General features: G+C 37.8%; 1 protein-coding gene and 2 long non-coding RNA genes across 4 annotated transcripts; 2 read left to right on the forward strand and 1 right to left on the reverse strand.

Annotated features, from left to right (window-relative positions):
- The first annotated feature begins 348 nt into the window (after window positions 1-348).
- Window positions 349-4,127, forward strand: LOC137736857 (putative isoprenylcysteine alpha-carbonyl methylesterase ICMEL1). 2 transcript variants are annotated; one of them, XM_088683142.1, is made up of 11 exons: window positions 349-1,034; window positions 1,596-1,667; window positions 1,835-1,904; window positions 1,990-2,070; window positions 2,337-2,411; window positions 2,561-2,662; window positions 2,759-2,899; window positions 3,075-3,140; window positions 3,249-3,392; window positions 3,607-3,697; window positions 3,858-4,127. In XM_088683142.1, the coding sequence occupies exons 2-11, from the start codon at window positions 1,649-1,651 to the stop codon at window positions 4,017-4,019; spliced, it is 951 nt and encodes a 316-aa protein (XP_088539268.1). In that variant the 5' UTR covers window positions 349-1,034; window positions 1,596-1,648; the 3' UTR covers window positions 4,020-4,127. The 2 variants fall into 2 exon arrangements, with proteins under 2 accessions (XP_088539268.1, XP_068332259.2); XM_068476158.2 differs by having other exon boundaries at window positions 387-1,034; window positions 1,591-1,667.
- A 241-nt stretch (window positions 4,128-4,368) lies between these two features.
- LOC137736858 (uncharacterized) lies at window positions 4,369-4,938 on the reverse strand. Its single transcript, XR_011068805.2, has 2 exons — window positions 4,712-4,938; window positions 4,369-4,563 (listed from the first exon to the last, which is right to left on the reverse strand). It is a non-coding gene; the product is annotated as an uncharacterized LOC137736858 (long non-coding RNA).
- A 6,451-nt stretch (window positions 4,939-11,389) lies between these two features.
- LOC148692047 (uncharacterized) lies at window positions 11,390-11,980 on the forward strand. Its single transcript, XR_015955278.1, has 2 exons — window positions 11,390-11,547; window positions 11,712-11,980. It is a non-coding gene; the product is annotated as an uncharacterized LOC148692047 (long non-coding RNA).
- The last annotated feature ends 755 nt before the right edge of the window (window positions 11,981-12,735 follow it).

The following is a 12,735-nucleotide window of genomic DNA, read 5'->3' on the forward strand; positions in this document are numbered from 1 at the left end:
AAGTTATGCTCTTTCAATTCACCCCAAAATAAAAGTTACTCTTATTTTATCGTTTATTGCTAGTTGTTTATCTAATGAGTCTATTTCATCAAAGATACGTCGAAAGAAACCACAAATCACTCATTCCAAATTTCATCAGGCAAGGTATTGCAATAGAAAGCAAAAAGTTAGCTTCAAAGTGAAGTCTGCAAGGGTTTGCAGCTCAAGTGAATACGAGATATCGTGTTCAAAATAAAAGCCATACAGCTCCTTATTACACTCATAGCCGTTAAAGTTAAACAAAGCTAAACAAAAATGACAGGGGAGAACACAAAAAACAAGAAAACTCAATGGAAAACGACCAATTCCAACTCCTCCAAAATCAAAGTTCAACAGCCCATCACGGCACCCCACGTGGCACACAACTGGCCTTCACCAACCCCCCTCCCTCCCTCTCTCTCTCTCTCTCCCTCCCCCCTCTCTCTCTGGTTGGCTTCTGCATACCAAGGAATGAACACTGCAGTTTTTGAGAAAATGGATTACTTTTCTCCCGTTTCCTGTTGATCTCCAAATCTGACAATTCCCCAGATTTGCCCATTCCCCAATAAAAATTCCCAGAAAGGGGAGACAGTCAGTTAATACGGTTATTCACAAAGCACAGAGCTCATCAGGATTTGCTGCCAAGTTTTGTGTCTCTACAAAATGCCATCCCAACAGATTCTGCCCATAACATATCACCCCCCTTCAGAGAAATCGCTACGCAGAGAAGAAGAGGACGACCCGACAACCCGACTTCTCTTGTACTCGAATTTCGAGGATGAAGAAAAGAACACGCCTTTGAAGCCCCTTCTCCCCAGGGTCTCCAGCTACACAACCGCCAGCGCTGCCGCTGCCAACAACCACCAGCAACGGCGGCGCCGGACCGCCAGCGACAGCTCCCTTTCTTCCCACTCCGATGAGGGTAGCCGCCACTCCTTGGCCGGCGATGTGGAGCACGCTGCTGCCGAGACGTTCTTGGTGACCCGGTTGAGTTTGAAGCTGTTAAAATATCTTGGGTACTCGAAATTTCTCTTCTTTTTTGTGTTTGGATTTGATGATTTAACTGTTTTTTTTATATATTTTTGAATAACCATTTTGTCATTTGGATTGCAACTTAAAGGTCTTAAATTTTGGTCTGAAATGAGTTAGACGTGTAAAAATTGTATCTTTCGAAGTGACCTGTAGGAAAATTACTATGGTAGCTGAATCTCCTTTGAAATTGGATTAAATGTTGGGTTGAGATGAGAATCTTCAGAAATAAAATTTTAATTGAATAGATTTTGGTGGAAATTTGGATGAAATTATTGATTGGAAATTTGGAAGAAATCAGATATGGTCTTTTTACATTCATGTAACTAGAGAAACTCGAGCGTCAAGCGATTATGCTCACATAAGAACCAACACCCTCCTAAACATTTCACATTAGAAAGAGAGAAGATTTGGTTTCAGAGTCACTTCTGTTGTGTGTTCTGTAAAAAGAAATCAGTTATATAGCTTGTACTGTTTCTTCGAGATTCTTTATATAACTTATCCGTGTGGTTAGATGCTTCCTGATCGTATATTTTTATTCAGGGTAGGCTACAGATGGATTACAAGATTTCTCGCCCTTGGTTGCTATTCATTTTTACTTATGCCAGGTTTTATTCAAGGTTTGTTACTTTCGTACATTTATGCTTCACCTCTTGCGTACCTTTTAGACATTATACATGTTTTTTTGGTCCATTTCAGACATTAAATTTGTAGGCATTATCATGACCATGACATAGAGGACTCTTAATCCAGGGGAGCATGACTTAATCCACCTTTCTTTTTGTAGTTGGCTATTATTATTTCTTCTCCCGTCAGGTTCGCAGAGGTATAGTTTATGGCGATCAACCAAGAAATAGGTAGGATACGAATGTATGTTTTTTATGTATTTAGGACAATATTCATTTGTGTTGCAGCATTAATACCTCAAGTTTTGTTCTGCAGGCTAGATCTGTATCTACCCAAAAATAGCGATGGGCCAAAGCCGGTCATTGCATTTGTAACTGGTGGAGCCTGGATTATTGGGTGAGTGATGTTGCTCCTTGGCAGTTTAGTTTTTAATAATTCCATGAAAAGTCTAAGCTGGCAGTAGTGTACGTTTCTGTTGGTTTTCAGAATGTTAATCTAAGCAGTGTGGCTGAGAGGTCACTTTTCTGGGTACCGTTATTCCTTATAACTGAATAAATTCAGTGTCACAGTTTTGGTTTGTTTGTTCAAATATGATCTTAGTTGCCTTGTTCTCACAACAGATTCCTGCTTATCTATTCTTAACATGTTTTTCGGTAATGCAGTTACAAAGCATGGGGTTCTCTTTTAGGACAGCAGTTATCAGAAAGAGACATCATAGTGGCATGCATAGATTACAGGTGAATATTTAAACTTCAAGCAAGCGCACATACTACAATAACTGATGTCGGGTGTCCGAATGAAACTCTGTTCTGCTGAAGTTCTTTACTAAATACACGGAGATTTGAGTTTTTCTTAAAAAGTTAATTGACTTGACATCTTCGTGCAGAAATTTTCCTCAGGGTACTATCAGTGATATGGTAAAGGATGCTTCTCAAGGCATCTCATTTGTGTGCAATCATATTGCTGATTATGGAGGCGACCCAAATAGGTAACAAAATCTTTTCTTATGTTTGTATAATTTTTTCCGTTGTGGAGGCAATCCTAGTGGCTAAAAGTTGGTGTTTTTCCTGCTATGTTTGTGCAGGGTTTATGTAATGGGACAATCGGCTGGTGCACATATTGGTGCCTGCACCCTCGTTGACCAGGCAATTAAGGAGGCCGGCGAAGGAGAGAGCTCTTCTTGGAGTCTCTCCCAGATAAAGGCTTACTTTGGTTTGTCTGGAGGGTAATGACAGTTTAAGATTATTATGACTATTTCTTTGTTCTTTCATTCTAAATTCGAATGTAAGAGTTCTGCAAGGAATCATACCTATTTCTTTATTCAATCTTGTGTTTCTGATTTCACCTTCTGCACTTTTTCATGTATCTTTGTTAGTTCTGAGTTTTCTGATTCCAAACAGGTACAATTTGCTTAACTTGGTGGATCACTTCCACCGCCGAGGTCTGTATCGTTCAATCTTTTTAGGGTACGGGCTTCTTGGTCTCCTAAAATGTTAATCATACATATGCTCTTATACTCTCATAGCTTAAGTTCGAACTGCATTTAATTTTTAAGACTTAAAAACCTCTCGCAGCATAATGGAAGGAGAACAATCTTTGCAACGTTTTTCTCCAGAACTCATGATTCAGGACCAGAATGTTAGAAATGCTGCCTCTCTCCTACCTCCTATTATTTTGTTTCATGGTACTGCAGATTACTCCATACCATCAGATGCCAGGTATACGTTCCCCTGAAATGAATTATTTGATTGCCTGCAGTTATTTCTTAAATCGAATTAGTGCAAATCTATAGTTGGCTCTTCAGAAATAAACTCTTATAGTTCAGTATTTAAGTTTCATATCGCTTAATATCACTATATTAGAGTGGAAAATATACTCTTCAGAAATATGGTTCTATTGCCACAGTCTTTGACAAACATGTTCTCTGTGCAGCAAGAATTTTGCAGAAACTCTTCAGAGACTTGGAGTGACAGCTGAGTCGATTCTTTATGAAGGAAAGACTCATACGGATTTGTTTCTTCAGGTAAGGGAGCACTGAAGATGGTTCATTTTTAATTCTCATGCCAGTTTTTCATTTTCCTGTTCGATAAGCCCCCTCTTGGGCCTCTCCCCAGGAAAGAAAGAAACAACTTAAAAAAGAAGAGTTCCATATGTTAAATTTAGTTGGTGGATGTGTTGTTCAGGATCCAATGCGTGGTGGTAGAGATGATATGTTTGAAGATTTAGTAGCTATCATTCATGAAGGTGATTTAGAGGCTCTCGCCAAAGATGCAGTGGCTCCGCCAAGAAGGCGCCTTGTGCCTGAGTGCATGTTGAAGTTGGCTCACCGTGTCAGCCCGTTCTAGCCAATTTTTGTTAATCATTTATCAACCCTAAAACCTTTGAGTTTCTTGGTGATTGATTGTATTCATTTTGTACATATCATTAATGACACGTGAAGTTTTTACCCCTTATTTTTTCTGCAACCTTCAGAATTATCCAATTCTCGTCTCATATCAAAGATTTTCTTTCCCTTATTCTTGTTCATACCAAACTATCAGTTAGCAATTTATATTTTGTAATTTGAAGTGAAATAGTTTTTAAACTGCACGTAATCAGCTCATTTACTCGAACATGTTCGCTTAAATTTTGTAATCTCAGATCATGCCTTCGTTGCGGTTTATTTGAGTTTGATTCTAAACAAAACCAGCTCCATAGCTAAACACGAGTTTTTATTTCATTGGGATGGGTTACGTGGATTACATCAAAGTTACCATGCTTACACACCTTGCTGATTACAAAATCCAAAAACACAAAATATTACGAGAAAACGAAATGAAATCGTTTCTTTTGCTGCATGCCTCGTCAGCAATTTGGTCAGTTCTTTGCTGCAGATTTGCCACCTTTACCCTGGTCAATTATCACCGATTTGTTAGTAAAACCAAATTAACATGACGCAAGAAGATGACGGAAAAGCAAAAACGAAGCCATGGTGTTTGTGAAAGTAACTGATAACATATATATATATATATATATATATATATATATATATTTATACCTTCTTCTTGGGTGCCGGAGACTTTGGTGCGGCTGCAGCCTTCTTTGGGGTGGCTTTAGATGCCGGAGCTTTGGCATCACCAGCCTTGGCAACGGCAGGTTCTTTCTTGGCCTGCCCAAACAGCTGAGTGCCGACTTGCCTATCCACCTTCATTGATGCCATACTTCTCTAAATTAACTCTCTTCTCGCAAATATACGAAAAATTTAATGTGTGTGTTGTGAATATTGGCTGCTTCTGAAACTACCCTCTTTATAAGTGCAGGGCACAAGTGTAGAAATGGAATTAGAATAACAAGTTATGATAAAAGGTGTTTGGAAGAGAATGGAATAACCGGTATTGGCAAAAAAAGCATAGCTGCACTTAAAAGGCTGTTGGCATCAGATGCTTTTGCTTGCTTATTGATATATACTGAAATTATGAGAGATCGAATTTCGCCAAATGGGTTGTGAATGACATTTTACAAGAATAACATGCGATCAAGAACTAATTATATGATTCTTTTCATAAATAATTGTGTGATTCTTGGACTTTTGGGGTCTTCTGGAATTCCATTATGTAATAGTAAGTGCATTTAGTAGTGAAATTACACTAATCAGGAAAAACTACTATGATCCATTGCTCCTAATCCGATCAACGAAACTTCTGTAAAATTAAGTAATATGCCAATATTTACATAACTAAATGTTGAAGACTAGTCTTTGGGGCTCAAAAATCACATCCATTGGCAAAATTGAAAACCCGCCAAGTGACAGTGTAACATACATTATTCAAGCAATACTCTAATCTAATCTAAACAACGTGGATGGAAATTCGAACTTAGGTGCAAAGGGGTTAGACTTCTCTATCTAGTCCAATTGGCTATGCCCAGGTCCTCGCAAAGTGATTTAAATTATTAATTTATGTATGGTGACAGTATACATTAATGTAAATTGATGTTTTGGTATGTAGTTCTGAAGAAGGAAAATAAGACTGAAGGATGAATGCTACTCTTTCTGCAAGTCACAGAGAAGCACAGAACTAAATTGATATTTTCTCATTCTCCTCTACACACAAAACGTGCAGTAGGGAATATTACAGCTAACAAAAGATGAGTTGGATCAATTTATCAGATCAAAGGATCACAACCATTCATCTAACTAATAACTAGGATCTAAGTCCACATGGCACTCAAGGCCTTTTACACATGAAACTAAAGCATTACACTTAGCATTCTTTGCATAAGTGAGTACACCAATTAAATCAAAGCTTTTATTCTAATTCATTTTCAGCTCAAATACTTATAGTTCAACAGTATATACAACATTCTCTAAGGGAAGGGCTGAGATGCATGCTCATTTCCATACATTCTTAGTTTCATTTTTTATGAGAAAAAGGAGATCCTTTTGTATGAGTTGTAGAAATGGAGATCGTTATGCATTTCTTCTTTGTCTTAACTGTTGGTATTTAGAAGTTTACTAACTCAATACCAAAATATGTGGGTGATAAGTTTACAAACTCTATCACACCTCTCACGTTGCACTTGTTAGTGTATATGAATTCACTGGCTTAGATCTAGAAAAAGAACAAAAAATGAACACAGAGGAAACTGAATGGTTTCTTTCTTTCACTCTCGCCTAAAGTGCAGAGAGGATTGCTTTCACTATATATCAAAGGTGAGCACAAAACATGCTTTTACATAACTGTTGGCTTTAACTTGGGACCACACATACACTACATTTCATCTTAGTCACTCATCTATCTAATTACATGGATCAATCAACACATGGCACTCATGGCCTTTTACTAAATAGAACTTTACACTTTGCATAATTTTGCACAAGTGGATACACCAATTTAAGACATCTTATTCTAAACTATTCAGCTCAACACTTATAATTCAACATTCCCTTTTAAGTTTTGAGCTGATTTCACACCAAGCATATCCCTGAGATAGTTGAACCGATCCTTTGTTAAAGCCTTAGTGAATATGTCTGCCACCTGCTCATTTGTTGGACAGTACACCAAATCGATTATCCCTTCCTGGAGTGCATTCTTGATGAAATGATACCTTCTGTCAATGTGCTTGGTTTTCTGATGAAAAACTGGATTTTTAGTGATTGCAATTGCAGCTGCATTGTCACAGTGCACTGGAGTTGCTTCAGTTTGCATCTCACCAAAATCTTCAAGTACAAATCTAAGCCAAATGGCTTGAGCAGTTGTTTCAGAGGCACTGATGTACTCTGCTTCTGCAGTAGAGAATGCTACACAATTCTGCTTCACAGAGGCCCACGAGAACACTCCACTGCCAAAAAAAAATGCATAACCAGAAGTGCTTTTGCTATTTTTAGCAGATCCTCCCCAATCACTATCACAGAATCCGATTAGCATTGCATTCTTTCCTTTTACATACTCCAAACCATAATCTAATGTTCCCTTGATGTATCTAAGCACTCTTTTGGCTGTTCCAAAATGTTTGTTTGTAGGACAGTGCATGAATCGAGCTAGAAGGCTTGCAGCATACATTATATCTGGTCGAGTAGCTGTGAGATACAACAAACTTCCCACAATTCTTCGATACTGTTCCTCACTTGCTGAACCACTGCCATCATCTTTGCATAGCTTCTCTGATGGAACAAGAGGTGTGAACACATATTTACACTCATTCAAACCAAACTTATCCAACAAGGAAGCAGCATACTTTCTTTGATGGATAAATATGCTTGTGTGAGTTTGAATAACTCTCATACCAAGAAAATGGTGAAGAAGTCCCAAATCTGTCATCTCATATTTTATCATCATGTCTTCCTTGAACTCCTTCAACATCTCAGTGCTATTTCTAGTATACACTATGTCATCCACATAGATTAAAACAATTAGAATTTTTCATCCCCTTGCTTTGATGTAAAGAGTAGCTTCACTTTGACTTTTCACAAACCCACAGTGAGCAAAGTAGGTATCAATTTCACTATACTAGGCCCTTGGTGCCTGTTTTAGACCATACAAAGCTTTATGAAGCTTGTACACCTTGTCTTCACTCCCCTTGATCACAAACCCATCTGGTTGTTCTACATAAACCTCTTCTTCGAGTACTCCATTTAGAAAAGCAGATTTCACATCTAGTTGGTATAATTTCTAACTTTTCTGAGCTGCCAAGGCAATTAGAGTCCGAATTGTATCAGTCTAGCTACAGGTGCAAACGTTTCATTGTAATCCACACCTGGTTTCTGAGCATATCCCTTGGCTACCAATCTTGCCTTATGCTTTTGAACTGTCCCATCAAGATTAAACTTGGTCTTGAATACCCACTTAACCCCAATTATAGGTTTGTCACTTGGTCTGTTCACTAGATCCCATGTTGCATTATTCTCAATCATTGACAATTCATCTTCCATAGCCTTCATCCATGATTCATCTTTAGCTGCCTCTTCAAACTTTTCAAGTTCCATAATACAAAGATTGCATTGTGCTAAAACATCATCCAGATTCCTCCATCTCAATGGAGTGTGATCAAAGGCTTGAGCCTTTCTCATGCTGCTGTTCACATCACTTACAGATTCATGAGAAGATACCAGACTTGGTGACAAAGCATAGTCATTACCTTCTGGAGTTGTCCCTGATGAAATACATTTAGGCATCTCGGATAACTCATTATGATTCAACACAGTTACATAATTCTCAGAAGCTTTCTTCCATTCCCAGGCTGCATTTTCATCAAACACTACATCCCTTGAGAGTATAAGCTTTTTACTAAGGGGATCATACACTCTGTACCCCTTTTCATAGGTTACATAACCTACAAATATGCCCTTGACACTCTTTGCATCTAGTTTTTGTCTCAACTCACTTGGTGTGTGTACATAACACAAACAACCAAAGATTCTAAGATGTGCAATTCCAGGTTTTCGACCACTGAATGCTTCAAATAGAGTTACTTCTCCAAGAGCTCTTGTAGGACACCTATTCAGTATGTAGACAGCTGTGAGTACAGATTCTGCCCATAAATAGTAAGGTAGTCCTTTGTCGTGAAGCATAGCTTTTGCCATTTCAACTACAGCTCTGTTCTTCCTCTCTACCACTCCATTCTGTTGTGGAGTGTAAGCCATAGAAAACTGTCTTTGAATCCCTGCATCTTCACACATTTTGTTGAATTCACCTCCTCTGTCACTTCTCAGACATTTTACTTTAAAACCACGTTGTAACTCCACCATGGATTTGAATTTTCTAAAACAGATCAATGCATCTGACTTTATTTCAGAAAATAAACCCACATCATTCTTGTACAGTCATCTACAAGAAGCATAAAATATTTGTTGCCCACAAGAGAGTCATTTTGCATAGGACCACAAAGATCTACATGCACCAGTTCTAGAGGTTTGCTTGCTCTTCATGCCTGATTCTTTGGAAACCACTCTCTATGCTGTTTCCCAAACTGACAACCTTCACAAACTTCATCCATTTCTTCTAAAACTGGAAGACCATGCACCATTTCTTTGTTCTTAAGCTGTTGAAGACCTCTAAAATGCAGATGGCCTAGTCTCTTGTGCCATATCCAAGTAGACTTAGAAATACTTGCTCTTAGTACAACCTGATCATTTGGTATCAGTGTCAAAGGATAACACCTGTTCTTTTTCATTTCAACTTTGAGTACCATACAATCCAATGAAGTACCATCAAAGATACTAAACATTTTTCCCCCAAATACCAGGTAGTAACTGTGTTTATCCATCTGACCCACACTTAACAAGTTTTCCTTCAAACCAGGTAGATACATTACTTATTTGACATACTTTCTGCCTTTGCTTGTGTCCATCACAAATGTACCAAAACCTGCCACATTCATAAGTTCTCCTGTGGGCATTTGAACTTTGCCAACCACATTTGTCTTCATGTCTATCAACAACTTTGAATCCCCTGTCATATGGTTGCTACAACCACTGTCAACATACCATTCTCCATTCACTTTTGATTCAGTGATTGTGCTATTTGCATAAAACAAGTTCCCTGTCATCTCAACTTGATTAGCACTGTTTGCCTTTTGCACTGATTTACCTACTGTGCACTCTCTAGCCCAGTGTCCAAACTTTTCACAGTTATAGCATTTAGGTTTCCCTTTATACCTACATTCTCCAAAGTGAAACTTAGAACATACCATGCACTGTGGTTTTGTAACTATCTGACCCATTGACTGTGCATTATGTGCAAAATTAGCAGGAAATTTCTGCTGAAACTTGGGTTTTGAACCCCATTTCTTGCCCTTTTTATTCCAATTCTTCTGGAACTGAGATGAACCAGATTGACCTTCGCCCCTATTTTGCTCATTTGAACTCACTGAGAAAGATGAGAATGCTTTCCCAGTAGTATCAACAATATGCAGATCAAACCGTTGTTCTTGACTCTTTAAGATTGCAACTACTTCCTGCAATTTTACAGTCTCTAAACACTTTGTGTTTTCTATAACCAAACAGATAGAATCATAAGGTTTACTAAGACTAATCAGAACCTTTTGCACAAGTCTCTCATTCGACAGAGATTCACCAAATGTTCTCATCTGATTAATTAGTTCATTCAACCGTGTAAGATAGCTAGATAAAGACCCATCATCTCGCATCCTAGCATATTCAAATTCTCTTCTAAGATTCTGCAATTTCACAAATCGTACCTGATCACCACCATGATATTCTCCATACAACAAATCCCATGCCATCTTAGCTGACTCGGCATTGGCGATTCGTGGGAAGATTTGATTCGAGACTGCATTCTGAATGATTCCCAAAGCCTTTGCGTCTTTCATCAAAACAGATACCATTTCTTCATCATCCTCTGATGCTTCTCCAGCTTCCTTCTTCTTCAGATTGGAGGTTGTAATCCCCTTCTCTACCAGATTCCATAACCCAAGAGATTTGAATATTGTTGCCATTTTAATTCTCCAGAACTCGTAGTTCTCATCGGAGAAAACTGGAGTCCTCACTTCCGAGCCTCCAGATCCAGACATGTTTTTGATCTGAATCAACAACCTTCACGGACCTTAAAGAGAGCTTCGATTGAGCTCAATAACTTCACAGATTTACGCCCAGATTGTTAAATCCAACCTGGCTCTGAGGCCATGTTAGTGTATATGAATTCACTGGCTTAGATCTAGAGAGAGAGAGCTAGACAGAGAACAAAAAATGAAAACAGAGGAAACTGAATGGTTTCTTTCTTTCACTCTCGCTTAAAGTGCAGAGAGGATTGCTTTCACTATATATCAAAGGTGAGCACAAAAAATGCTTTTACATAAATGTTGGCCTTAACTTGGGACCACACATACACTACATTTCATCTTAGTCACTCATCTATCTAATTACATGGATCAATCAACACATGGCACTCATGGCCTTTTACTAAATAGAACTTTACACTTTGCATCATTTTGCACAAGTGGATACACCAATTTAAGACATCTTATTCTAAACTATTCAGCTCAACACTTATAATTCAACAGCACTCTCAGTAAATTTGGACAAAAGAAATAGAGAAAGGAGGGAAACAACAAGCTTCGGCAAAACACTTGCACTTTGATATATTAAAAGGAGTTTACAAACTCAACTGCTGAAAATGGAATGGGATTACAAAGAGCCTTACGGGAAGGCTTTCTTATACTTGCAAAAACAGAAGAACCACACAAGTGGTTTTAATAAACAAATGCAAACAAAGACTTCCTAAACCTAGCTAGTGTTGAAATCTATCCATGCAAAATAAATGAAGGTGTTCAAAGTCTTTACTTGCAGCAGCTTTAGACTTTTGAACACACACACTACATTATTCCAGTGGTTGCAACCACATTTCGGCTAGCACAGAGAAGAAGCATTTAATTTGAGTAAGTGCAGGAAGCATGAGTCAAAAAAAAACAGCTAGCAGCACACAAACATTGAAACTGGCTATGAATGAAGGTCCTTGTTATTCTTCTTCCCTATTTTGATTTTTGCATAGATATTGTAACTTATTGGGTTGCATATATCTGATTTTATCGAACAACAACAGGCCGGTATATGCAAAGGATCTTTAGCCAACTAGAAAACAGAAGAATAAAGCTTGGTGCCTGTTTTTCATGACAGCTTATACAGCACTGCGGAGTCTCTCATATTTCCCGGTCATACGATGCATCAAAGTTCGCAAATTTAATGCCGCTTAATCTCATAAATCTGCTTTCTATTTCACCTTTTATCAATTTCTCTTTAGCATATTATTTTATGTTTTACTTTCAACATGCCTTCAGTTCTGGCATTTATCTGTTGGACTAGTCATCCTTTAATTTTTAGCACAAAATCAAACCCCTAATTTGCGCCAAGAAACTTCAGTTCTATTGAATTTTGATATCTTTAATTTCTTGTGATCCTTGTGATCAAAGTTGTTCAGATTCACTTAAAACATTGTCTAATATTAGAAAGTAAATGGCCGATTCTTTTTGGAGGTTTTCGGATACTGAAAACATACAGAATCTGCCCTTTTTTTTATATATATATATTTTAAACGGTTAAACACTTAAACTTTCTCAGTATCTTCATATTCTGGCACTTGATTCATATTTATGAACCCCTTTCTGAATGCTTTATGTTTGCAAATTAATATTTCATGTAGTTTAAGCAAATACCAAGCAAAGGTTCCTCTAAAATATGTTGATAGTTAAGTTGTTTTCAGATTTCCTTAATTGTCTTTGTATTGTCTTATATGACAAGTTTAGGTTCTGGATCCATTTACTTTTGAAGGTCTCATATGTCATTGTAATAGCCATGTGTCATCATCATATTGATGACCTACTATGTACGGCTAAGATTGGATTTAGTACTTAAAAGAATGTAAAGGGAATGTTGGTTTGATGCTCTGAAAAGAAACAGAGCAGCTGCAACTTTTGATTAAGTGAGAAAGACAACAAACAGCAAGTCTACTCTTTCTTTTCCAGAGAGTTTCAGTTTCTCTTCCTTCTTCTTCGTACTTCAAAACTAAACCCAGAAATTAAACACTCCATCCATAAACTTCAACATGGTATCAAGAGCACAGGTTTGAA

The sequence above is a fragment of the Pyrus communis genome, chromosome 13 (genome assembly GCF_041283825.1).
Source record: "Pyrus communis isolate YQ-2024b chromosome 13, ASM4128382v1, whole genome shotgun sequence".
In the NCBI taxonomy this organism is placed as follows: domain Eukaryota; kingdom Viridiplantae; phylum Streptophyta; class Magnoliopsida; order Rosales; family Rosaceae; genus Pyrus; species Pyrus communis.